This window comes from Motacilla alba, chromosome 7 (genome assembly GCF_015832195.1).
Source record: "Motacilla alba alba isolate MOTALB_02 chromosome 7, Motacilla_alba_V1.0_pri, whole genome shotgun sequence".
Lineage (NCBI taxonomy): Eukaryota > Metazoa > Chordata > Aves > Passeriformes > Motacillidae > Motacilla > Motacilla alba.
Genome location: NC_052022.1, coordinates 10,398,704 through 10,426,340, shown reverse-complemented (window position 1 = coordinate 10,426,340; position 27,637 = coordinate 10,398,704). Strand labels below are relative to the sequence as shown.

Below are 27,637 nucleotides of genomic sequence, written 5' to 3'. Positions count from 1 at the left end.
TGAAGGGTTCCAAAATATTTAAAACAGACTGTCTTTATTCACTGTTTTCTGTCCCTGTGAAACAACAGACCATGGCAGGATTTTAAATTGAGACATGAGCTGTTTTTGTCGTGGGGGGGATTTCTTTTTAAGCATGAGCCATTTTATCTATTTTATACCTTCATCACCATGGAATTAGGAATTATTTTCAAATAAACACAGTATAGCCCTACTGGTATTACTTACTGTCCTTATTACAATGTCACTATCCATTTTTTGAAATACTAGTTCTTATTTCAGTCTTCTTTATTTAACTGATTATTTTATTTAACCTGTTGCATATCATTATATAAAATGCAAATGTAGACTGATGTCTGAAGAATAAGTATATACATAAAATATTATTATGGACTTACCAACAACTGTAAGGTTGACTTGTGCTTGTCTGCTGCCAAGTTTGTTCTCTACAACTAGAGTGTAACATCCACAGTGTTCCTGCTTTGTTGATGATATTGTTAGCTTGCTGCTGTTCTCAGCATTCTCAATTTTAATATATTCATTTTCTTGAATCTGTCAAATTAAAAGAAAAATTATGTGATAGATTTCTTTGTATCTGAAAGAGCTCAAAGCACAATGCAATGCTATCATATTGAGTGTTATCTGCAGATAACTCTATTACAGAAGTATGTGCAGCTGATAAACTGTGTAATCAGCACAAATAATCTAGAAATGCAGTGGAACATCATAAGGGCTCCAGTCCTGCAAAGGCCACAGGGAGCTCTGGTGTTGCTGGAACCCCATTAAGGAAGAGCAGTGTCACTTTTTAACTTCTCTTTGACAAGTTGAAAGTGCAAACTGTGCATTTGCCAAAAGAGCAAAGTTTGGTCTCACATATCCTAGAGAAACCACAGTGGCACAAGGGTTTAGCCTCAGTTCATTTGCCATTCCCCTCAGAGGCCCAACGTGCAGACCATCCACAGCTGGGACTCCTGCCCTCTTGTTTTAACCAGCTTTATTCTGTACTTCCACACAAACCAGGGCAGCAGTTAATTGGGTTTGAACGACTGAAGACGATGTATGAAATGGAGATACAACACTACAGCTGTACAGAGACACTCAAAGAGCATACTGAGCTTTCCTATAGCATTCTAGTTTTCTGGAGAAGCAAAAATCAAAATCTCTCCTGAATACCATAGGCATATTATAAACTAGTTTTTAATTGAAACAGAGCTATCATAGCATAAATGGCCAAGGTGACTTAGATTTTAATCAGCATTAGCTTGGGACATGACAGTTCTTTAAAAACCTCACAATGTTACACTGCAATTACAGAAGCTGTACACTGTGTTCTTATGAAACAGACAACACAATGTCAATGCCCTTCTTCCTCCCACCACTTCCTTCTTAGATAAGTGACTCTTCCAAGCCATTCTCAGAATTTAATTAAAAATGAAGGCTATTTAGCTGCCTTATCTTGTCCCATATATTCAGAAGAGAAGAAATCAAAAGTTTAAGAAGAGGACTTACCCTGCTCTTTCCTCAACTGAGACAAAACACATGCACTGCTATCTGCCCAAAAGTAACTTTAGAAAGATTTTCCTACATATAGAATGTTAGCAAATGGGATTATGTAGGGTTAAACTCTACTGAAAGTTGTTCCACCCTGCCAACACACTTCTGAGATTCTAAACTTTTATGTTTTGCTTCATTAAAATTAGTCAAGGGGTGACAGTAGAACTAGATGTGCATTATTCACAGAAAGCCCAAAAAGGATACAGAGGAAGCCCTGAAGGCATGCAGAGAAATCCTTGAAAGAATGCAGAGAAATCCTTGAAAGGATGCAGAGACAGTCCTGAAAGGATGCTCAGTGGTTTGCAGTGGTTGTGGGGAACATGGGTTGGATCTTTGGGATCCTGAAAGAAAGTCACTGGTTGTAGTTGAGAAGCTTCAACAGCTGGCAGTGTTCAGTGATGGACTCAGCTCATGAAGCAGATTTCCAAGGCCTTCCAAGGCTTTCCAAGGCTCTCCCCTCTTTAGCTCAGCACAGTTCCAGAACCCCTCCACTGCACTGCCATGGCATACAACAGTATGGGTCAAAGATTCATGACATTCTCTTTCTACAAGCAAAAGATACTCTTTTGGAATATCCAAAAGAGATAGAGAGGCCACTGTGGCTCTCCTGCACCTGAGGGAATGTGAGGAAGAAACACAGAGAGGAAGCTGCAGCAAACAGGAGCAGGGCTGAAATCACAGCTCACCACTTGCTGGATCAGCTCAAATAACAACAACAAATAACTCCCAGTAAATTGTCAAAACAATTGGCTGGTTTTCACTTTTAGGACTGGGAATGGAAGAGAGTTGAAGTCAACCACAGTTATAGAAAAGGAAGAAATCCAAGCGTAAAACAATATGTGATGAAGTGTAAGTGAAAAATAAAGCAAAATGATGGTGCAGCACAGGACACAGTAAGTGACTCCCCTTTTAAATTAATAAATGAGAGACTGCTGCCCTCACTTGTCCTACAGTGTTTGGTATTCTTCCTGAAGTTTTTTTTTTTTCTTTTGTACCTCATTCAGCAGAATGAATAATATAAAAAATTTGTCATTTTAATTTATGATTTTGCAATGCTTCACCTTGTCTCATAGTGGATAACTCAAGAAGAAAGTATAAAGATGGTAAAAATAGCATTTTACAAAGGAGAAAGTATCTTGAAACACAGGTTATGGATCTGATGTGGGCATTAGGAACTGCTAGTCTCTGTTATCACATAGACCTTGCATATAAAAAAGGCCTTAAAATCTAGGTAAATAGGATTGGTGTGTTCAACAATGAACTCAGAATTCTGCACAAACCAGAAACTCAGCTTTGAGGGGCACATTTTACCTAAACGTTAAGACAGAGCTTAGAAAATCAAACACTGAATGTCACTGAAGCTTCTGAGACCTACTTTTTGTGGAAAGCAGTGGTTAACTCCAGTCTTGAAGCTAAAGAAATTCAAGGAAATATAAGAGCTCAGGAAAAAACTCACCCTTTCCCCTAAAGTAAGAGGTTATTTGGAGTTAGCAAGGATGGACTCTGGAATACCCTTTGCACTAACAAACTGTTTTGAATTCTTTCAATTAAATGCTGACATGTCTGGATTTAGAGTCTAAACTTCCTTCCAGGAGGAGATGTTTTTATTTGTGTTCTATAGAGTGCATAACAAGTTCAGAACGAAATAAACAGAACAGCAGCTACAGTAGATATTTATATTTGCTCTGTCCTAACGTGACACTTCATCTTCCAGTCTGAACTTGCATATTGGGTTATTTGATTTAAAGTGCTTTTAAATATCTTTGTTAAAGCAACTCTTTAGATACTGCCCTTATGGACATGTGATATAGTTTAAAGATATTAATTCAAGTAGAAGGAACTTCAAAACTAGGGAGTGAGGGCACTCATAGCATGGATTTTTGTTGTGCCCTGTATGGTGGCATTTATGCTGCAAGACAATTCACTCAAGTTTTTAAAATGGTATTTTGCCCCTCTGACATAACTTTAGACCCAGCATCAACAAAGAAGAGGTCATTTTCAAAGGAGAGAAATGTCCCTGGTGACAGATACTTTTCAGATACCTGTATCTTTCCCATTACTTATCCTTTAATTCAGTGCCCAAGACTTTTCACAAAGAAACTACCATTTGTTACAAGAGGGGACAGGCAGCAAAGGGTCTAAACTGTAGCAAGAAAGACTTAGGTTGGGCATTAGGAAAAAAATTCCAACCCTATGGCTATATAAACACTGCAATAATTTGCCTATGGAGGTTGTGCAATCTTCATCAGTGAAATGTTTTCAGTAGAGGTGAGGAAAATATCTGCAGGAACAAGATGGACTTTGCCAGTTCCTCAGGAAGGGAGATGGGAAAATGGGAGATAATCACTGGTGTTCCTTTGCAGCTCTGCTTTTTCAATGATTGCTAAAAGAGACCAGAAAACAATTTACCTGCTTACGGAATTTCATCCAGGTGCAAGTTATGGGTGCTGTTCCCACCACCTTGGCAAACAATTCCACTGATTCACCTGCACGGACTTTTCTGTCCTCTGGGAACTGAGTAATCTGAGGAGGAGCAGCTGAAGGGAAAAAATAACATAAATTCAATAACCCTTTAAATGACCCTAAGTTTTCTTAAAATGCAAAACACATACATTTCTCAGCTCAACTGTTTCAGAGCAGCATTTGAAATTCAGATTAGCAGCTACCTGTTGCTTGCAATGAAAAAAAAAATTCCATGGATTTGGTAATTCTAGGGGAGTGAAGCAGCAACAATTTACACATCCAAAGTTTGCTCATACAAGACCAAGGTACAGACATCCAAAAGACAAAAACATTGGCACCTACCACCAATTCCAAATATACAGTTTCTGAACATTTGTTGTGGGTTTTTCAGAAAATCTTTTTCTTTTGAACTTTGTATTTTTGAAGAATGGCTCCAGCTACCTTCTTATCAATTTGCATGTGCTGAGGGGGTCTGCAAACCTACCCACTGATGTCATCAACAGAATTCAGAAAATTTAAGACTCAAGATCTGCCTGTGAGGATTCTGGCTTCAGTAGCCAGATAAACATTTTGTGGCACAGAAACATCAAGAGAGACAAGGAAGGAAATTGATGTCTTTCTCCATCACACTAAATTTTGCCATGAGCAAAATCTTTTTGTGTATCACAGTGCTTCTTTTAAACCTTGCAGTCCCATTCATTCCCCTCTGTTCATGAATCAGGCATTCCTCCTTCTGTTCCCTCTCACTGCCTGAGTATCAATAGGTGGCAGAACATCTCCTGCTAAGAGTGCTCATTCCTGGCTCTCAGCTGTGCTGCTGAGTGTCAGACCCCTGGTAGCTGCTAAGCACAGAGGCCAGAAATATCATAGGCTGGACAACTCCAGGGTGAAACCTATACTGTTGCTTATAAAAGCAGCATGATAAAAAAATTATTCTTGTGTGTGTATTGAAGGAGGCAGACTTGAGGACATATTGACAGGAATGGTAAGAGGCATTCCCTAATATTACAGTGACCTCACTGCCAAATGTAACATTCTTTACCAAGCACAGGGATACTGGGCATGAAAAAAGTGCTTTCTTTTCCTTTTCAAAGTAATTAAAAGAAAGTGGGTTCCTCCTACTCTAGACTTGACCTTTTAAAAGTGTTTTTGTTTTGAAAATATCTGAAGGAAGCTAGGCTGAGGTGTATATCTGGCACAGAAAGCAGCTTAAACAGTTTAAAAGTCTGGTGAAGTTTTAAGACACTGAAAAGAGGTTCCTATAGAGGAAATTTCCTCGTAACTTTAAATATAGATAGATTTGCCTCAGAGACTGCAAATACACAAACAGGTTACCATAATGCCACTGATGAGGAAAAGTGGAATCTATCACCTTCTCTGTGGTACCTACTCATGCAGAGGATTCTGTGATACACAGGAAAAAATCTTCCACAGAAAGCCAAGGTTTGTTGTGGATATGCAAAAGGGCATAAGTTACACACTACTGACACTTTGCAGGATCTTGCTGTAGTCCATCTGAGAGTAACTTCTTTGGATGCTCATAATTTAATTCTTAGTACAGTGCTGACAAGCTGGACTTACCTACCATTTGATCCCACATGCAAACAAACTTAGCAGGCAAACAGCTGCACTGCTAAATGTGGGTGACACATGCAACCAATTACCTGCTTTTGGAGGAGTCTTTGGAGCTGGTTTCTTCTTCACTGTTGCTTCACCTAGTGAAAAACAAACAACAAAGGATGTGAATTCAAAGCTGAGCTTTGCAAGTACCAGACTAACCACCAACATCCATAGCAATGCTTTGTTGGCACTTGAAAATAGAATATGTTCTTCCAGCATATTAAACTAAAGAATTAAAAATACCTTTAAAAACCACTTTTATTATCCTGGATGACCCTCAGAATATTCAGAGGTGAAGCTGGAACTTTTAAAAGAATCAAAGAAATCTTCTACACTTCTCCCACAATTTGTCATCATCCATTCCTTATAGCAGTTTAACAGGTGAAAACACTGGGCCAAGACCCATCTCGCACTGAATTTCTGCTCAGATTTCCAGCATAATCAACACTGAATGATCTCAGTTAAAAGTAGAGTAGTTAGCACCACGTGCTGCTTCCCGTATCACTTGTGAGCTCACAAAGAATTAGTGATATACCAAAAGTAAATATTAGCACCACCCCTCTGCCTCATCTTCTTCCTTAAGTAGGGACAACTTTTTGCTATATTCTCAAAAGTAAATATCCTAGCTACAAAAATATGGCTTAGAACTTGAAATCTGGATCCATAAAGTTTTGGAAGACAATATTCTACAAATTGTGAAGGGTAAGTTGAAGAACAATGGAGAAGACGTAGGTAGAAAATGGCTATTAAGTATTTTTCACAAAAAAAGAACTAGACACCACGCAATTAAATTGCCAGACAGCAGGCATGAGAGAAACAGCAAGTTAAATATAACATCCATAATCTACCTTCACAAACAAGTAATGTTTTACAATACAGAAACACAAACAGATTCAAAAGGACAAATTCATAGGAGTTATGTATAGTGGTGGCCATTAAATGCAAGTCTGGATGCCTTCAAACCACTGAATTCCAGAAGTGAAGGAGTTTGTTCCTTTTGCAGCACTCTCTTTTTGCCTGCTATTCTAAGCATCCTGGTCAGAGAATGGCCTCTGCTGTGAAAGAACATTTCTTATTTTCTTATGCTCAACTAGGCAGCATGATTGAAGTCGTCTGGCTTTTAAGATGTTATTGCCTCCAACGGAAGCAGCATGTGCTAAGTGCTTTTGAGTATCTGGCAGACTATACAGAGGTGCCTAGTGACAGTCATAACAGATGCAAAAGTTCTGAATTTTTTGGTCCATTTTTTTGTCCATTCCTTTCTTTTTTTTATTTAGCTATTTCAAATTAGAAAGACACTGAGCAGCAAAATATCCCCCTGATTTCACCAAACCAATAAAACCAGTTTTTCAATTTTAAGCCTTTTGGCTGCAGCAAACTACAAGCTGTGTATGATACCCTGGAACACATCATGTGGTGCTCCATGAAACTCAGGAGCCATGAGTTGCAAAACCACTGTGGGAGTCTAATGCTATGGCTCAAACAACAGACAGATTGATTTTTAGAGTAACTGGAGATAGTAGGTGATGTGAATAGGATGTGAAAAGACAAACGACTTAAAAATATCTAATGGCTTAGCTGTTAAGAGCAGTGTTTATTTAGCTCATTCTGAAGAACTTTATGCAGTGAATACAGAAAAGGTTTTTCCACCTTCTTTCCATTTTTTAGTAATTTTCCCTAAAAGTATGCTTGGCTTTTATATGCACTGAATTTATTGATTTTGTAGCAACCAGAAACACAAAAATGGAGAGGTAGGATATTCTCACAGTACTTACGGCTGAGACAAAAAATAATAGTTGGATATTTCCCAAAGAAGCCTTTCTTTGACAACTGCCAGCCCAATAGAAATAGTTAAAGGTTTAGATGAGTACTTGTGAGGTGTTTATCCCAGTATTACTGGACTAGCAGGCTGTAAGCAAGGTATCTGTCCTGCCACATCTTCCATGGGGACTTAACCCTCTTTAAACTGAGGCCTTCAAAGAGCACAACTACTCATTAAAGAGACACATTCCTTTTTTGGCCCCCATCAGAGTGACATGTACCCTGGCTGCTGTGGTAAGTGATAGCAAATGTATTTCTACATCCTCTTTCCTGCCTGAGTTGTACAAGCAAAGGCAGCAAGTGGTGTTTTCAGAGCAGCTTTCCTCTTTGTCATGGTATGGTCATACCCTGAGCTGAAACACTTATTTAAGTTTGGAGCTATATTATGTGGATGAAACTATGTTTATGATCAGGTGCTAGCTGGAAGGTCTATGGAGTCTGGCCTCTCATCTGCCCTTAAACATCCCTATTAATGGAAAAAACCCATTAGTTACTCATTAGATGCATGACCCCATGTAAACTCACTCAGTTACATGGTTTAGAAACATGTAAACATTTTTGTTTGTGCGCGTGCTGTATTCAACATCAAACTCTCTGCTTTTCTCTAAACTGAAATGAAATAACTCGTGGGTCTCTTCTCAGAGCTGCAATGGCTTTCAATACAAGCTAGAATGACAGGAATTTGATTGCTTCTACACTCCATTAAGCCTGATATGAACGAAGAGCAACAAGGACAAAGAAAAAGCACCATTTGCCAAATGCCATCTCGGGCTGTAGATACTGCTGCTATTTTTCAGAAAAAAAAAAAGCAAATTCCTGAATCCAGTATGATTTTCACACAAAGACCACTTCTTGGCCAACACTGTGTATTAGCTGTAGTACTTTAGTTAACAGGCAAGGTGCATGCATACTGGAACAACTATGCTTAAACCAGTTTAAAAGACTCTCACCCCAGTGAAGCATTCCATAGCAGCAAAGCAGAGAACATGAACTCATCACTTCATTCAGCTTGGGCACTGCTTTTTATATGTAGGTACAATTTTTTTTGGTTTAAATTTTAGTTTTTACCCACCAGGACACTACATTCACTGAACTGAGGATATACACACTGTCACTGGACTTCATCAAACCATGCAGATTGCCAAGGGTTGCTGGAAGGTCTGGCTGAATATCCTGTTTTGCAGACACAAATATCCCCAAGCAGAAATGAAAGGCTGGGGCAGGGTGGAAGGGGATGAGTACAAGGACAGGTCTCTGGCTCTATGTAGCTGGCTTCTTTGCCTAATAGTGTACACCCCACTGTTCTTAGATCTTAAAAATACCAGCTCATCTTATGCATCTCTTTGAAATGCAACTAATTCAACTTTTTTTTTTTTTTTCAAAGGCTGCTGGAGACAGTTAGTGAAAAAAAAATCTAAAAAGATTACTCAAAGTTGACAAGGTCAAATGATTGTTTTCATTAAAATATTTGAGCCTCTTGGAAATGTTAGTTCAAGTCTGCTTCTGCTGCATTTTTTTCTTAAAGATGGTTTGTCTTTCTTTTGGTATTTACATTGAAACAGGCAGATGCTGAAAATCAGCCTGGAAATAAAAGGACTGATATTTCCCCCTTAAATGAATCTGCCTTCTAGAAACAACATAAACATTATGAGGCAGGTTTGCCTCTTACAGAGCTTGTTTTTGAGGGGGGGGGGGGGGGGGGCATAAAGCAAAAAGGGGAAAAACTCCATCCAGGCTAGTAGCTGCCAGACATTTGGTTGTGCTCTTCCTTTCCCTGATGGTGCAGTCTTGAGAGCAGATATGCTCAGAAGCCTCCGTCTTTCTTTTTTGCTTCCCTTTTTTGGAATTTTACTAAAAATAGGAATAGCCCTCCCCTGAAAAGGCTCTCTGCACAACTTGCTTTCATAAAGCATGAAGGGAAACTTTAGGATCTGAAAAAAACCATCAGTACTCAAGATAGTATTTCCAACCAATCCATAATTCCTACTGTCTTTCCTGAGGGACATGCCTAAAATTATGTGCATGTCTTCTGTAGTGATGGATTTCAGCACCTGGTAAACAAGTACAGTTAATACCTAACTCCATTGGCATAAGGAACAAGACCTATCCCTGCTTCTGTCTGCTTGTGGAACAGCCTCATTTTAGCTCAGGAGAGAAGAAGGGTTAATGACACACTCTCATACTACAGGCACATAGAAAACCATTTTTCCCTCATGCAAAATATGTCAAGATTTCATCTTGAACCAAACTGGATTTTTTTCAGCATTTTCAGAGTTCAAGAGGAACTGAAAAAAGTAGTCATGTCTGTAATGTGTCAGACATCATGGTAAGAAGAATATTTATGGAATATTTATGGAAAGCCCAGATTCAAGTATCTGCTCCTTCTTCCCTATCTCACTTGGATCCTTCAGGCTTGTGGGATGTGAGATCATGAGGTCTCTCTCCCCCACGTAAATGAATCCCAGTGAAACCTCCTTCAGATCCTTCTAAGGGTAGATATCTGGGTCTGAGTCAAAAGTGACTGCTCTCTGTCAACCTTCACTACTGCCTGCTTTGCCAGAAAGCATGGAATGACTGAGAGCTAGAAGTAGAGAAAAAAAGAAACATTTGGCCTTGTGTTCAAAGTAGTCCATTATTCTGTTCTGTCTTTGATTCTGTCACAGACTTAGTTGATGGTACAAAACTCATTACAGATTTTAGCACAGAGAAGATGAAACAGGAGAAAAATGATGGCTACAATTGTAGCAGAAAGTTTATTCATACATTCATGAACCTGTGCTAATTGCTAGAGAGGAAAAGGACAAACACTGAACACACAGTTTTCAGTAGCTTGAAAACTTCCTCAAGGTGTGGAAGTTTAAACAGTTTCACTTCATTGCATGTCAGAAAGGAAATTTCTTATAGTGTTTCCAAATAACTGTTTAGTATCTAAATACAATAAACCAGAAAGCAACTCTTGCTTAAATTTGATGACTAGCAGAAATTAGAAAACTTAATTCCATGCAAGTCAGTTATTTGAGTTTTTGTCCTTCATAACAGTTTTTTAAAGCTTTTTTTTTTCATTTAAAAACAACTGTCATTTTGTTGCAACATCCCATATTTAGTTTCTAAATCATGCAGAGATTGTCCTACAATTGAAAAACATACAGCCTCTGCCTTCTGAAAACAAAAATAAAACCCAGGAAATACTCACTTTTGCAGTCATGAGAGAGCTAGGATATACCAGCACACTCAGAGATTCAATAATATGATCTGGTACACTGGAAATAACTCAGTATTTGAAAACAGCTCAGCTGAAGGAATAAACAATTCCATAGCAGTTTAGTAGCACTTTTCTTGAGCAACTTCTACAATTAAAGCAAATCTGAACAGCGCAGAAGAGATCCAGTATCAAACAGAGCTCATGAACCACCCAGACCATGTAAAAATGCTGTTAAGAGTTCTGGTGGGAGCAAGACAACAAGGTTTGTTTCTTAAGTATAAGTTCAATTTTCACCTTTTTTATGTCCTGGGAGAACATCTACAATTAGACACTAAAAGGCTGTGCCCAAGTGTGCAGGGACAGGAATCTAAGGTAGGTTACTACCCTGCTACCCAGTCTGTTCCACAGGAAAACACTGCCAGGTCATCTGGACATTCAGGAGCTCCAAACGGTTTCAGTGGGAAAAGCTAGGTGCTATAGGCCTCTGGACATTAAGTAAGCCAATGAATTTAGTTCCCTGTTTTATAGAGAAGAAACTTAATGCTTCTAGGATATGCCTCAGATGTGCAATTTCTAGCCAATGCCTTAACTGCAAGTTAATGAAGCATTAATGAACCTCTTCAGTTCAAGGCCACATTGCAAAAACTATTCATTTTTCTCTCGGTTACACAGTCAATAAACATTTCTGTCTTCTTCTGTCAACATACAGCTATGTAGGATGGACACCATGAAATACACGTGGAAAATACTGTTCTGTGCCAATATTAACTCAGAAAATGTCAGTACAATGAGAACTGTAGAGTAACTTGGCAGAGGTTCAAAATGCATGCCCAGCATTAGAGAAACAGTGCTGAACTGGGCACTCAGGAGAAGGGATTTGGACAACAAATTACTGTTTCTCCATTGCTCATTTCATATGTAAAGTAACAGATTTATTTTTGATCTATGGAAGCAACCAACCTTCAAAGTCACCAGGTTAAATCCTGGATTGCCTGTTTACCTCAGCCCAACTTGGCTGTCAGGCCTTGTGGCACAGCTATTCACCCTTGGACCCTTGAGCCTCAGGAATGAAGGCAGCACCTTTCATAATTTAGAGTTTCAGAGAAATCCTATTTAGGTCTTAAAAACAGCTAATGGCAATTTGATTTACATGTACTAAGAGCAGAATTTCCAGCTTAGGAAAAAAGATTAATTTTTCCTTGAAAAGTTTGTTAGAGGCTTCTCTGACAATGTAATTCATATTGTTCCAACACACTAAGTACTTGCACTCACTGTGCAGAAAATGTCTTGGATCTCACAACAGCCAGGAGCAGAGCAGCATGAGCCTTCTGGGAAATGAATGGGACTGAGGGAACTGGCTTGGACAGCCTCATTGACCCTCAAGAGCATCTCAGACTATCCCAGCCACCAAAGAGGTCAGCAGCAGCCACAGATCACAGCTGCTACCCAGTGCCCACACTTCTGCAATTAAAAGAACATCGCTGACCAGAACAGGAACTTCCTTAGTAATTGAGTTCTTCCCTTAGAAAGTGGCACATTTTACACTTAGGGCAAAACAATCTGTCATGAAATGAAGATTTTGAAACATTTCATATTTGTCTAAGCCACGTTTCATATTATTTTCACAGAACAGAAATCAATAGAAAATGTGAAGTGTTTACTGATTTAATTATATACTAACTAAATTGGACACATCAAGCTTAGTGTTTTAATAACATTTTCTTAAAATGGTGCTTGCAGACTTGGATTCTCTGACAAGATTGTTTACTGAAGAGTAAATAACAGAACTGCATGCCAATCACTTGGCCACAGACTCATAATTTTTCCATGGTGATTAACACTTAGAATTTTCCCTACTATGGGCAAGAATATATTAACATAATACGGGGTCCTGTGTAGCATATTTACTTTAATAATGCGTTGTTCCAGAGATGTCACTGCTCAGCCTTGCATTCAAGTACCAATAATGTTAAAAATTCAGATCTGGGAAGGGGACAGTGAAACCTTTTGGAGGATTTGATCTGGATATTGTCAGTGGTGACATTTATTAAGAACCATCAGCAAGATAATACAGCTACCTGTATTAATATACAGCTACCTAAAAAGGTGTTTGACATAAAATCAAATGTTCTACATAGTAGCATATATAAAAGATTTCTATCAGAAGCCACCAAATACTGCTAAATAACTTGCAGGTGTGTAGAAAAAGTTGTTTTCTTTGAAACAACTTTATTTTTAACTGAGTAGAAGAACTTACATTTGTGCAATCAAGCTATGCTGGATCAGCCCTTCAGTGTATGCGGTCTGGATATGAGAACAGTGGGTTTAAAAAGTATTACTCAGATGAGGGAATCCAGGATATCCTGTCAGGTTTTCATAACAATAATTGTGACAGGTGATAATTGCCATTTCTTAATATTTACAGTAAATTAGCCCTACAAAAACCATTGGGCATTTCTTTCTGAATACTTTAATCCAATGCTTAGATCTATGAGCATTATTTTCTAAAGCATTAAAGTATTTTTTTCTCAGTAGCAGTAAGTGGGATACAGTTTCTTCCTACTATAGTACAGTTATGTTGCATGGCTCAGCCACAGTGAAGTTTAAAAAATAGAGTCCAACTGCTGTAATACTCCTTTTTCATCAGCAAATCTTGAAAAAAGCCTTTGAAAAAAAGTCCTTTTAGAAAGCTCATGTTTTATGTAAACTACTGTGATGCCACTTAAAAAGAAATCTATACTATCTTCAATGCTGCATGCACATTAATCCTGAGACTGAGGATCAAGAAATCTGGGTTCTAGACTTGCAAACAAACCTGCCTTCTGTTTTGGTCCTCTGCTTAAGGACAACAAAATATTTGCAAGTGTGGAGTAGTAATATTTTTTTAAATAAAGGAATATTTATTTGTAAACATTCAAATCTTTATTCACTCTTAAAAATCTCAAGCAGAACCTTGATTTTTCCAGTCTGTTGCAACAAAAACATTTATTTAATAAGCACTGAAGATTTTGCAAGTGGCTTTGGTAATTGAAATAAGCAATTCCCTTTAAGCTTAATTTGAAATAAGTTTTAATTTCAAAGGGAACTGGGTGCCTAAATCCCTTCATGGCAGTTTCAAAGCTTTCTAGAGAAATGTTCAAGTGGTGAAATTTTTGGCTTAGTGCTTCTGCTACAGGGCTGTGTCAAGCCAGAAGGACCCTTGCATTACCCACTGATTGTTCTGGCATGGCACGCAGTGTGCAGCATGATAAATAATGAAAGGGTCCAATTTTCCACTGCCTCTTTTAGAAGAAACATAACACTCTATTATTCTAACTCAGTAACATTTGACATCCACTGAGCAAAGACCCAAGTGACAAAGCCCAAGTCAGTGCAGTCAGTGAAGAATGAACCAGTTCCAGAGGTGTCCTTCCTCTCTTTTCCCTTTCATTTCACCCAGATTCAAAGGTGACTCTGTTTCTTGTTCTCAGAAACAATAATTTATTCTATTTATCCTTAGGGGGTTGCATAATTATTACTTAATTCTGGTGACACAATATTAATTCTAAGCAAAAGGAAATACATTGTAAGTTTTGTAATTTGCCAGCATGGGAGCAATCTTTCTGCAGTAAACACTGCAAGCATCCATTCAGAGATGTTGTTAATCACAGAGTGACACACAGCTTCCTTCAAGATGTTCTTTTTCTACACCAGAATCCAGTATGTATTGCATATCAAAGGAAGCAATGTCCCAAATTCTGCTTACTATTGGTATTCTGTAGCTTACAAACCCCAAGCTTCCAGTAATTAAATAGCATTGTCAGAATGAGCAGCCAAATGACCTGAGTCAGCAGCTCACAGTGAGACAAATTCTACAGGTTAACATGCTGACTACATTCCCTCTTCTTCACAAGAAGAAATGGATTGATCTTTGCTTTCAGGAACCTAAAGTTAATTACTTTCCTGAAAGTTTCTACTCGGGCAAAAAACCAAGGATCACTTGTAATTTATCTGAAGGGAGAAAAGGATGACATAGCTGCTAACCATGAAAATTGACTTGCACTTCTTTACAGAATGTGGAAAATAGGGATCTTTTCCCTGCAAAGTATTTCTAAAAAGTACAGAGAATATATAGTCTCTCTATCCTATAGAGTATATACTGCTGTTAATTCTAATCACATTATTAGGAACTTTTGCTCTCTCTTTCTTCAGTATCAGTCTGTACACTCTACTTGCCCTTAGGACCGTTGGTAACTTGATGTGGCAAAAAAAGACCAGAAAAGATCAGAGTAAAAATGTATCTTCTTATTAGACTGAGACACCTTAATTCACAGTTATTCTCTATTACCCTTCTTTTCAAGAGACATACAGTAAAGACAGACAAACATCTGACTTGTAAAGCCTATTCACCCTCAGGTAAGGAACTTTACAGTCTCTGTATCTGATAAGAATTTCAGTGTAGATTGGAACTGTGTAGTCCACTGGATCTGTTTTTTATATTTTGCCCCTGACAAACACACAAATAATAAAAAGTTACTTCAGAACAAATACGCACATTCCTCAGAGATTCAGATGTCAAAAAAACCACCTGTGAAATCTCTGCAGCCAAATCCTTTTAAAATTAAATATGTATTTTTCAAAGCTTTTCCAAAAACTCTTTCAAAGCCCAGTTTCCTAACATTCTCTCTGGTCACCTTGATGTATACTGTGCAGCAGGAAAGACGTGTTAAAGGTATTTTGGGAAAAAAGAGCCTATGAGAAGTTCAAGAACTTGAAATACTGAAATAATATGCCATGTAGAAAAACCATTCCCCATTATTTCAACCTTCTTTTTCCTTCTTTCTGCAGCCAGAGTTGGTAGCTTCTGTTTTGCTATCTATTTTAATTTCCACTAAAACCAGAAGCAAAAGAAGCAGGATGTGGATCAGGTCATACATCTCCATATTTAGACTAAGTTCCCAACTCACACTTTCTCCCGGGAAAGCTGCAATTGATAACACTGCTGGGAGGATCAGAGGAAATGTGTGTGTTGTGTGCATAGAAAACACAATTCAAAACACTTTTCCGAGGAGATTTAAATGGCTTTAAAATTTTCTTTTCTATCTATGTTCAACAACAAAATCATTGTTCTCAATTGTTACTATTTATGGCACTTGAAGCTCAGGTGCAGAGGGGAAGCATGTCAGTGTGACTCTTCCCACATCCCCAAAGAGAAGCTGAAGAGAGGTAATGCTCAGCCAGCAGCTCAGAAATAGCTGTAGCCCAGAGCATAATTTTATGTTAGTCACATTTACAGAAGCACAATTATTACCTGTGATCATCACTCACTATAAAACTGCTCTGAGTCCTGCTGAAAACAGCTAAAAATGGTCTTGCTGGAAAACCAGATAAGAGTTTATTTGTTTTTTATTTTTTTTTTGAGAGAGCTGGATAAAATATTCCATGTTTCCATTAAACCACGTCTTTACAACTTTTTAGGAACTCACATGGTGAACATCTTAGATAAACAATTTTCAAAGTCCAGTTTTGATGTAGGAGATATTTGTATCCCTTAATTTCATAAGTAGTACTGGTGTTAGGAATTCCTAAACTGACATTATTGTGCTGCCTTTATCATTTAAAGTTTCCTCTTAACCAAATGCATGTTTTCTGAGTAGCAAACATGGGAATTTATAGCTAATTTATTATTTCTGAAAGCATTAGAAGCAAGTTAAGCATTTAGGCTTAAAACAAAGAATGAAAAAATTGCAAAACCACTCTCCATGGTCATGCCAAAAAAGGACAGATAATTCTACAGGGAATTTCAGTCAAGAGGCTTTGCTTACCAATAGTAAAACTTCATATTGTCTACACAAGACACACCACAAATTAAAGCAACTACTTGAGTATTTCTGTGCTCTTTGAGAGGCGGCCAAAAATAAATCTGTGTCACAAGTTTATTGCACCATTATGAAAAACAGAGAGTAGAGGGGCGAGGTCTGAACTCGCAGTTTGGGCTCTTACTTCTAATCCCCACATGGCAAGGACTCATTTCACATGACTTAAGTGCAAGGGCTAAAGAAACAGCACAGGCTTCTGATCCTATGTCTGCAAACAGAAGGGAATGACCACAGAATCCCAAAGCACTCTTTTGTGTCCACTGGAAATAAAGCAAATCAAATCACAGTCACTTACTCTCTGTTGGCAGCACTGGGGGAAGTGTGGTCTTAGGCTTCTTGGTCTTCTTCTCAGTAGGCTTTGAGGTCTTTGAGGCATCTGCAATCAAAACAAATAATAAAATACAAATCCTATTTGAAAATCAATAATGAAAAAGCTGTCTAATAAAAGGTTTATTTTGGATCTTTCTGCAAAGTTAGAGGAAATTGCTGTCCTTTAGGCTTTTAAGAAGAAGTTTCTGCACAGATTTGCTGGAGATTTGCTGTCACATTCTGAAAGGAAGAGGGAGCAGACAGGGAAAAACCCTCTACAAAAGCAGCTGCACTAGGAACCCAAGCCAAGTAAGCAGCTAGACAAGAGGCCCCATCTAAGCTGACAGGTATTTTAGCTGAATGGACCAAATACAATGTGCACAAGGCTGTGTTAGGCAGTGCAGAGAAAAGGGACACAAAGCCATATCAAAACATCATTTCATTCAAAAGAAATAATGTAAAGTGATTCTTCTGTTCCATTGTCTATGTGATCAATTGAGATTAACCCATTTTGAAGAGTAACATTTCTTCCATCTGTTTAAATCTTTCCAAGAAGAAATTCTTGACCATTTGTTTATTCCTAAATAGAAACAGCAAAAGGGTCACCACAGGACTGAAATTTGATGGATGTTACTATTTTCACAATTGCACAGCTTTTATCCAGACACTGCTCATCACTGCAGGCTACACCAACAGCTAGGAGTCAATAAAGCTCCCTTCCATGAGTATCCCACACGAGATATAAATAAAAGGTGCAACCTTTTCTAAGGTTATTCCAAACTGAGCATGATCACAGGGCTGGAGCACCTCTCCTGTGAAGACAGGCTGAGGGAGCTGGGGCAGTTCAGCTTGAAGAGAAAAGGGCTTTGAGGGGTCCTTAGAGCCCCTTCCAGTACCTAAACCAGCTCCAAGAGAGCTGGGAGGGACTTTTCACAAGGATCTGTCGTGCCACATCAAGCAAGAATGGCTTTAAGTTGAAGGAAGCAAAATTTAGATTAGATATTAGGAAGAAATTCTTCTCTGTGAGGGTCATGAGGCACTGGCACAGGTTGCCCAAAGAGGTTGTGGATTTCCCATCCCTGGGGGTGTTCAAGACCAGGCTGGATGGGGCTTTGAGCAACCTGATCTGTGGGAAGTAATCCCTGGCCATGGTAGGGGTTGGAACAAAATGATCTTTAGGGTCCCTTCCAACACAAACTATTCTAGGATTCTATGACCTAAAATGCAAATCCTAACAAGCTCTGCTTGCTACATTGTTTGATACTGACATTTATCTTTGGAAGAAAGAGTATGATTATAGATCATGATCTCAGCAATGGATGTATCACTTTGCAGCTTTCAAATATTCAGCTTTCAGAGTATTTGTGAGGGAGAGAGCTGTTAGCTACCATAGAAAAAGATGACATAAATGTTATGGAAACAGCTATTTTAGTCACCTTCTTCTAGGTGCCAGTGTGTGAAAATTCATCTAAGTTTCCCTCCTAACAGAGGAAGCAAGAATCTCCTAGTAAATAATTCAGAGCAGGAGGCTGTGTAAGAGTTCAGACACACAGATTCTACAGATCTGCCAACTGAAGTCAAACACTCCTCCAATCCCGAGTCTCTGATGTTAAAAGAAATATAATGATTGTGGTTACTTAGTCTAAAAATCAGCATCTGGGATCCTGACAGGGGACTGAAGAAGAGAGAAATCTGAACTCTTGTTTTAGATCACAATTCCAATTTAAAAATAACAGTCATCCCCTCTGCCAGTCTCAGACATGGGATATCAAATGGCGTCTTTTCTAAATAGCTGGAGTTTGCTATGGTGCCATTCATCAAAAACCTCCTCAGTAGCATGCCAGTGGAGGATGAAAAAGGCAGAGGAGGCAGCCAATATGGAGGTAAGGAATGTGGTCATCCTGGTGCACAACATGATGTGAGCAGTGAGCTCCTATAGCCGTGGCTGCCAGCATCACAGGAAGCCAGACAGATGAGGTCATGTCATTCACATCATCAGGCAGGAGCTCACAGCCTCCCAGGAACAAGACTTTACAAGCCAAACTCTACCTGCAGCCTCCTAGAGCACGCATTGTCCAGCAGGAAACTTGAAGTGGGAAAAAGGGTTAGGGAAGATTCAGGAAGGAAAGCAACTACTTGAAGGAGATCAGAAGACAGAGGAAAAACACATAAGTGACTGAGACATTTAAAAGTTGCTAGGGCAGCTCTAGAGAAATACTGTACACTAAGCTTTTCATGGTCTGATCCTTCAACACTCTGGATCTGTGGTGGTTAAGGTGTTTCAGGGACTAGATTTTGTTTAAAGCCTATTCTTTGAATTTCAGCACTGATAAAATTTATTGCTTTAAATTACAGAACCATAAAAAATAGCTTATCAAATACCTAAGACAGATTACACTGTGACCATAGAATCATAGAAGGTACAGGTATATTTAATTGTAATCAATATTTAATCCATTTCTTTTCCAATTACATGAAGAATGACCTTTAGTGAGGAGTTACAGACTCACATTCTTACCTCGTGTCATGTAACATTAGGAAAAAAATAACAGTATTCTTTTCTAGACCTCCTACCACAAATACCACATCTGCAACACAGCAGTGAGGGTTCAGTACCCAAGTTCTGTTATTAGGCTTGTTGTCAAGTTTTGTGTTCATTTTAGATCACAGTGGAAAGTATCAGAGTATGCAGAAAAAAGTTCACCAGAAGGTGAGTTGATAAGAAGGACATTTGCTTACTTAAAGCCCCTTAAATAATTTAAACTCCATGTCAGCTTTATAAGTCTGTGTCACACAGCCTCACCTAGGCCTTGCCCAAGGCCAAGACTAATTAACAAGAGCACAGTGTCATCAGCACAATCATGGCTGAAAACAAGTACCTTAGTCTGTAAATTGTCCATGTTCTAAGACTATGGAACACAAGGGTGGTTGAGCTGCTAATTTATTTTTTCTCACTTACACCTGAAAATCAAACAACCAAACACCTGTGAATGCAAAGAATTGGGGAGCTGTAGAGTGAGAGATGTGCCACACGCAGTCCTGAGGCAGACTCACACCCAGACTCACACAGGCAATTCTCACTGGCTTTTAAAGGATGCACACAGCTCAGGAACAAATCTTACAAGTTCAGCTTACTGCTCTAAAAACCTTCTAGAAATACAGTGGGCAGCACAAGAACACAGATTATTCCACAAAGCATCCAGAGCCCTTGGTTGTGTCCTGTCTCTCTGCTCATGCTCCTTTATGGTAGACATTGAATTACCTATTGACCAGAAAGTGCAGAAGGGAAGGGGGTAGAGTTCTTTTTGTGTGTGTGTGTAAGTACGCCCTAAAGGTCATTTTTGGGAAATAAGCTGGAAAGGAGGAAGTTCTAAGGAAGGGTTTTCTTGTACCCAGCACAGTACTCACCTTCTACCACCACTTTGCAGGCACATTCAGCTTTCCCTGCTGGGTTCTCAGCTATGCACTTGTACTCGCCCCCATCTTCAGGCATGGCCTTCTCAATGGTCAGTGAGCAGAGTGTCCCTGTACAGAGGAGGGAGAGATCAAATCCATGTTAGGCTGCAGCTCACAAAAATCTTAGTGCTAGTAAGGAGCAGAAGGTGTCAAATGAGCCAGTCCTTCACTACAGGTGATCTTCTCTGCTAGAAAAAGCTGTCCTTAAAAATTCAACATTATTGGAGCCTTATTAACGGTAAATAAATAAAAAATTGAATCTTGTTGCTTTTCCCTAGGATACTGCAAGTAGTCCTTGCAGCCCTGAACTGGTTGCTAAAGGCAGAGAAGACCCAAAGCAGCACCTCTGCTGCTCTTCTTTGTCATACAGCAGAGATCAGAAGTCCTCACTTGGGTGACTTTTTTCCAAAAGTGCTCATAGTGTAGGACTGTAAATAGGAGGGTTACTGTCCAGTGCCCATTTTTAAAGTTTTGATTCAGCCTTGTCTCTAGCACTCCCTTGAGCATTCACGTGTGTAAGAGCAGATCTTCAGCTCAGTGCCTAAGTTTAGAAACTGAACTGAAAGACATTTTCTTTTTGCTTGAATTGCCTAATGAATAACTGCCTGTAAAACATCCATTAGAAAGTCCAATATATTAGTGGCAATCAAATTTATCACTGCAACAAATTCATTTTTTTCCAAACAAAACCATAAAATTTGACTTAATTGGGTTTGCAGGCACAGGATGCGACATAAGCTTGTTATTTACCAAGGGAAGCTTGGTATGACCCAAGGGAAATACATTTCCTCTTAAAAATTAAAACTCTGTGAACCAAAATAGAAGCTGTTCCCAGTAGATGAGGGATGAGGAAGAAGAACCTTGTCCCTTACTTTCACTTGCATTGCCTGGAACAATGAAGTACTTTCCTCCCCAGGGTGAACCCCAATTGAAATGCTCCACACTTTCCCCTTCCAAATATCCCTCATTAAGTGAAGTTGAAGTGTGGGCTTGCTTTCTTCTTCTTCTTCTTAGGAAAGTTGGGTCTGTTCCCCAAACACAGCCTGAGGCCTTGTGCACTTCTGCCCATTGCTGTTGGCCTGTCCAGAACACCTCCACCCTGCACTTACCTCAGCTGCAGTAAAACCTTCCCCTTTCCTCTGTTTGCCTTTCTCACAGTCATTCCTAATTAAAGAATTGAAGAGATGGATTTTTTTTTCAGATGTTTACCCTGTTTCCTGAGATGTAAGGAAATTTCCCAGCACCTTTCTCTCTGTGTTAACTGGAAGACTCCCAGAGTGCTCAACCCCAGACTCCCCATCAAATGTATCCCCTGTGATGTGGGAGATGGCACAGGCACAGGTGATACTGGTCCATGAAAAGGACCTGTCCCTCCTCCAGCTGAAGATCTTTGGGAGTTTACTGGTTCCATTTGGAGATGAACTCCATTTGGACATGGCAATTATGCTCTTTGCATTCAGATTTTTCTCTCATTTTAAACATGGATGTCATTATTCAAGAAAAATCTTATAAATCTTTCCAACAAATTTGGTTTGCCAAAAACACACATCCGTTAGAAGAAAATTATTTTTTCCCCTCTTTATCATCCTCCACAAAATCAAGCAGCTCTAAATAATGACTGTTTTCCCCTGAGAAATGATGTGAAAACTGTCTCAGAAGAGGAGCATTGACCCCTCACTCACATGGGCTGTGCTCAGCCAACCACAGGGTGAAAAGAAAATCCACGTGCCCTCCCTGAGGCAACGCTTTTCCATGAGTCAGGCTGAAGCCAAAAATGTCACGAGCTCCAGTTCCATTCCAAATGGAGGAGAGACAGTAGAAAAGTATTCTTGCAGGCATCTAGCAAATATAAATTCACATGTCTCTGCTGCTTAAAGAGACATTTGGAGAGCAAGCCAAAGATAACTTCCAGTCTAAGAATTTATATAAATCTATGTAACATGATTAGAAAAGATTGCACATTGAAACCTAAAGATGCTATTGCATAAACCCATAAACTATGGAACAAAGACACATACATGTGAAGGAGACCTCTGGTCACTTTACTGCAGGAAAGGAACCTGGCCTATAAGATTAACTGAATCATTAAGGGACTGGAACAATGCAGAATTTACTTTAGCTTCTGCAGGAGTTTTCTACCTGCTCAAAAGCCCTTCCTCAGCTCAGTGAGGACTAATGTGACACGGGGTCACTCCTCAACACTCATTTAATGAAGTTATTTTGTGAGAAAGAGGGTGAAGGAAATCTGTTTTTTTCCCAACGGCCACGTCCTTTTTCCTCCTAACTCCCACCTCCCAGAAGAAATAATCTCCATCCTATTTTCTCCCACTTCTTCTTTCTCCCCAGGAACTCCACAGGAACAAAACATGCAAAACACATGGGGATTGCTGGGCTTCTTGCTGCCACAATGATAGTAGCCTCCAATGGAGGAGTGAAGGGAAAATAAGGTAATTTGGGTCACTTTCCTTTATATAGCCACTGGTATTCATGAAACTGTGGACTACTAGGACTAGGTATGAAATTGGCCAATGGATCAGAAAGATTTGGCCAGGCTGGATCAGGAGTATAAGGGGAGGCTGAGGGAGCATGGCTGTCAAAACCTCATTTTCACAGAAAACCAGGAAGAAAACCCAAACCACTGAAACCCAGGCAAAACTTGATGAGATTTCATAAGGACAGAAAACTTCCCAACCAGGCCTATGTTCTGTGATCTAGAGCTACAGTCAATTCCCGGGACTAGAAGGCCAAATGTCTTTCAATGAAGTATTTGGTATTTCCTTTGCAAACCCCATCATGACCTAAAACAAGATTATTTTCTCAGAACTGCTACAAAGCCCAGACTGGTTACTCCAGTTGGATATTCTGAAATCCTGGCACTTCACAAATCCCAGTCAGCTAAAAATGCTTGCTATCTATTTTGTCACCCCAACCCTCTATTGTTTTTAGGAAACAGGCCATGGATGATCCTTAAACATTGTCACAAAGTGCAGGATTGGAATAAACATGAATACTGGAATCTACCACCTAGACATTGGGACTGGTGCAGCTCTAGAAAAGACCTTAACAGCCACAGAAGCTGATAGTTTACTGGAGACTCTGGTTTAGATACACAGAGCCTTTCCCTTGAATTTTGAGCTATTAAAGGGTTCTCTGACTTACTCAAAAATAGTGCAAGACAGTTTAAAATATCTCTAGGCTTCTGCATTCTTTCCATGAAACTCCACAGAAAGTCAACCTCAGATATAAAACAAATACACAAACCAACAAAAAACAGCTCCTTAGTCTCAGTCCCCACACTGGCATCTAGCTGGCCAACCTCCTATTCCTGTCCATGACGGAGACTCAAGCTTATGGCTTTCTCATTTGTATCCCATGGTACAAGAAAGTACTGTGGAGTATTTAGTACTGTATTAATAAACATTGTTCTGTGAGAAATTGTGCCTAGGAGACATAATAATTTTTTTAGGAACTCATTGGCTTATAGAGCTAATTTTCTAATAAATCTCAAATTGTCTGGGCAAGTTCAAATGTGTGCTAGTGTCACAGTCATGTTTAAAAATGAGAAGTGGACTGATCAGGAAAATATTGACTATAATTACAATGACAACAGAAAAAACAGTGAAAAAAACCACATGAATTTCAGAGAAGAAAAAATGTCAAATGTAACTATTGATAATTGATAGAGCTTTAAGGAAAACAATGTAAGAAACCTACTTTCATGATTCACAACATTAAACATTTAACCAGCAAATGTATCTGTGCAAAGGTAATTTTCTTAACCCTTACTGAAATATTTGTCATAAATCACATTATTCTGATTTTAGTTAATGCTATATAATTAATCATTAGTTACTATGTAAATGACACTGATTTAGGAGGAGTTAGACTGCCAAAATAAAGATCTCCTGAAGAAGCTGACAATAGGAAATCATCACTCAGTCTATTTCCCCTGCAATCAGACTAGGACCCAAGTTATTAAATATTTTAATCTATGACATGGAAGTACTCATAAATTACCTTTTATAAATTTATAGATGCTAGAAATAATTTTGGAAAGGGAAAAGTTAGCAAGGTAGTTCTTCTAAACAATCTCATTTACTTAAGCTGAGTCTTATTCACTCAAAGAAAAGGGAGCTTGAGACAGTGAAAAGAGAAGCACCAATGGCACCAAGGGATGCTGTATATTCAGGAGGTTTAAAGGTCTAATAGAGAAATGACAAACATGAGTTCCAAAGTTGTGAGGTAGAAAGAGGACCAATAACCTCCAGTGAGGGCAGCAACAGGAAGGTGATCTCCTTCCTTCTCACTGATGCTGATACCCACATATGATTCTGCTTCCTCTTTTCTAAAGAGGATAATAAACTAAGAAACAGCAACTGGAGAGGAGGTATTGGAAAGAGAACCAAACCAAAACAGCCCCAAACCTCCAAGGGCTGGATGAAGTGAATCATGGAGAGAAAGCTAGAAAGTGCCTGACCTGTCAAGTTTCAAAAACAAAAAGAAGTAAGCTATCTTGGTTACAGAGCCAAAGCCTTTCTGTCAAGTTAGAAATAAGGCATTGTTTTCTTTCTTGATTTAATAACACAACTCTTACTAGAATAGCTAGACTTTGCAATAAATTGCCAGTGGTTATAGGAAATATCTCTCTTTTGCTGTACTTAAATCCACACTTCATGCATTTTCTGGACGAGAACAGATTCAGATATAAATGACAGTGCAGAGGGAAATGTGGCCTGTGACAACCATGGTATTGTGTCAGAACTGATGCTCAGATGATTTCCACAACCTTAAACTTTCTGAAGAAGCTTTTGTAGGGTGCAAAATGCATCTACTTTCAGTGGTGCATAGAGTCGTGTTAATGATACACCACATTCTTGCTCAAATTTAATTAAAAAGAAAACAAAAAAGTCACAGCAGATCCTAACTAGACTGGCAGACGTAGACTTGCATGACTGGTAGGAAGATTTAGGAGTTAAGTCACAAGAAAGTTGTTAAGGCATTATTGCTAATAAGATTACCAAATCTCCACGCTGCCAAGAAACTTGGGAAGAAAAAAATGCTGGTTTAGACAAAGCAATACAAACTCAGGGCATTTTCTAAGCTACAGCATCACTGCTACCTGAGTCTATATTAGAAAATTCCTCTTCTACCTATACAGTCACAGAGTACTAAATCTATCAAAAAAAAAGCAGAGCAAACTGACTTAAAAAATGGCAAAATGTGTGAGTTTAGACTTGTATTCACTTGTACACCCCAGCTGGCCAGTTTACTGAGGATGTTGTGCACAACACTTTCACTGCTATCTTACAGAACAACTTTTTGAGCCATGCAAGAACTTTCTCAGTGGATTTTCTGTCCCAGAGTGAGTCACACAGCAGGACAGTAGCACAGGGCGTTGCTGGGCCAGTGCTATACAAATGTAAACCAAAATGGGTCCTGCTCTAAAGGGTTCACCCTGTGAGGAAAATTGTTCTGCTCTGTCCTTATATGTCTAACTTCACTGCAATGTCTGCTAGAGCCTTCTTAAAAACTTTTTTTCCAAACAAAAAGCCCCCCATGCCTTCAAGCAAAGAAGCCTCTCATTAAAGTGCCTCTTAACCATGCATCACCTACCCCATACTGTATGAATGTATAATGCTCCAATTTATGAGCACCCTCTTTTTATTGTTAGCAACCACTTATTTTGATCTTTAATGGGCAAAAAGCACATTAATATCAATCTCAGGAATGTAGATAATTGCACTTTGACAGGTTTAAAAGAAGAAAAATATAAAATCAAACCATTAATAAAATTGTTCCACATCAGAAAAATAGTGCAAGAGCTTACTTCATCATAATAACAATACATTAAGCAAAATATCATGCCAACCAACCAACAGAGTACTATTTGGGGAAGTATAAAAAGGAATGGAAGAAAAAGTGTACTGATGTTCATGATTTCAAAGGGAAAATAGTTGAAATGTAAAATGGAAGGAACATGACTTGCTATCAGCTATTGTTGTGATTGTGACATTCAGGATAATGCTGCCCAGATTCTGACTTGTAACTAAATTAACCCTGGAATAATAGAATACACTGCGAGCCCTAGATTAACCACCAGAAATCAGCCCAAATGCTGCATAAATATGCCTGAAGATAAAGGTCACTTTAGGAGCAGGCTTTAGCTTTTCTTTTGGCAAAGCCTTACCAGTCAGAGACTATTCTGATGCTGGTGTTTGTACCCAGGCTTCTCCAATGGTACAAGGGAAGCAGGGATAGCTCTCTCCCTTCTCCTGCACTCTAATGGCTAAACTGCACTGGGTGGGCAGTTTAGTGTCAGTCAGGCTCTGCAAGCACACAGGAGACCTGTGAACAGCCTTGTTTCTAACTGGTAAAGGGCCTCAGTATCAACTACGACAAATATGCCAAGGAAAGTAATTTTCAGTGAGTGACTACACATAGTTTTTACATAGCTTGCCTGTCCTGTGAACATGGTACACACAAATGTATTTCTGAGTTTGACCTTCCTGCCCAAATATGCCACTGTTTAATCACATGCTCCTGAAACTGAATTTTATGTATTTATCTTCACAACATATGCATTACTTACACTGACCAGTTTGTGGGACAGTATTCCATACTAAGATGGGCTAGTAGTGTGGCTAAGAAACAGATGGACATGCTTTACTCTAGATAGGGAATTTTCCAGTATCCTGCTCATTAAGAATATGTAAGTTAATGTGAAATACCTCTGGTGAATCTGAAAAAAACCCCCATGGTCACCACCAAACATCACAACAGCACAAAAGCAGTTGGTGAAATGGCTAAGAACAGATCTAGTCTATCCTCTTCCATTGTGAATTTTGTTGCTGAACAGAAGGAGGGGCAAGGTCACAGCAAAGAAATAAAAAAATGTCTTTGCAAGATCTAAACACACTAAAGTGAGCTATGTCTTTTTGCTCTGAATTCCTCTTCTTCCCCACAGACTCAACCTTCTTCCAGGTGAGGATGACTCCAGGGCGTTACCTCCAGGGCCCACTAAATGCTGCTCCAAGCTTTGACAAAGGCACTGCTGCTGAGGTACAACTGTGGGTGTAATGGTGTTGCATTTTCAGTGTTTGGGGCCAAGGATGGAAACTGGGACTTTGCCTTTGGCCTGCTGTGTGCTGCATCCCCTGTTATTGTGGCTCTCTATGTTTAAGGCTGCTCCAAGCACTATCTTTGAGACTAATCCATAAAGTTTCCCTATTGAACAGTATTTCCTGATTCTGAATGAATTTGCTGTTTCTCAGTTCTAGTCTGTTATTCCAGTTATTCCTTCTCCTCTCCTAGTTCCCTCAAGTAAGTATGTGCTCCTAATTAGGGAAACTGAGAAAGC

The 27,637-nt window shown here is 39.1% G+C and overlaps 1 protein-coding gene across 5 annotated transcripts in view; it reads right to left on the bottom strand.

Annotated features, from left to right (window-relative positions):
* MYLK (myosin light chain kinase) overlaps nucleotides 1–27,637 on the bottom strand; it is a 198,375-nt gene that overhangs the window by 42,367 nt on the left and 128,371 nt on the right. For all 5 annotated transcript variants that reach the window (XM_038142902.1, XM_038142903.1, XM_038142904.1 and 2 more), the window contains 5 exons: nucleotides 20,233–20,349; nucleotides 16,811–16,891; nucleotides 5,679–5,729; nucleotides 3,961–4,088; nucleotides 396–549 (listed from right to left, as the gene is read on the bottom strand). In XM_038142902.1, coding sequence (XP_037998830.1) covers nucleotides 396–549; nucleotides 3,961–4,088; nucleotides 5,679–5,729; nucleotides 16,811–16,891; nucleotides 20,233–20,349 — 531 coding nt within the window. The remainder of the gene's footprint in view (nucleotides 1–395; nucleotides 550–3,960; nucleotides 4,089–5,678; nucleotides 5,730–16,810; nucleotides 16,892–20,232; nucleotides 20,350–27,637) is intronic.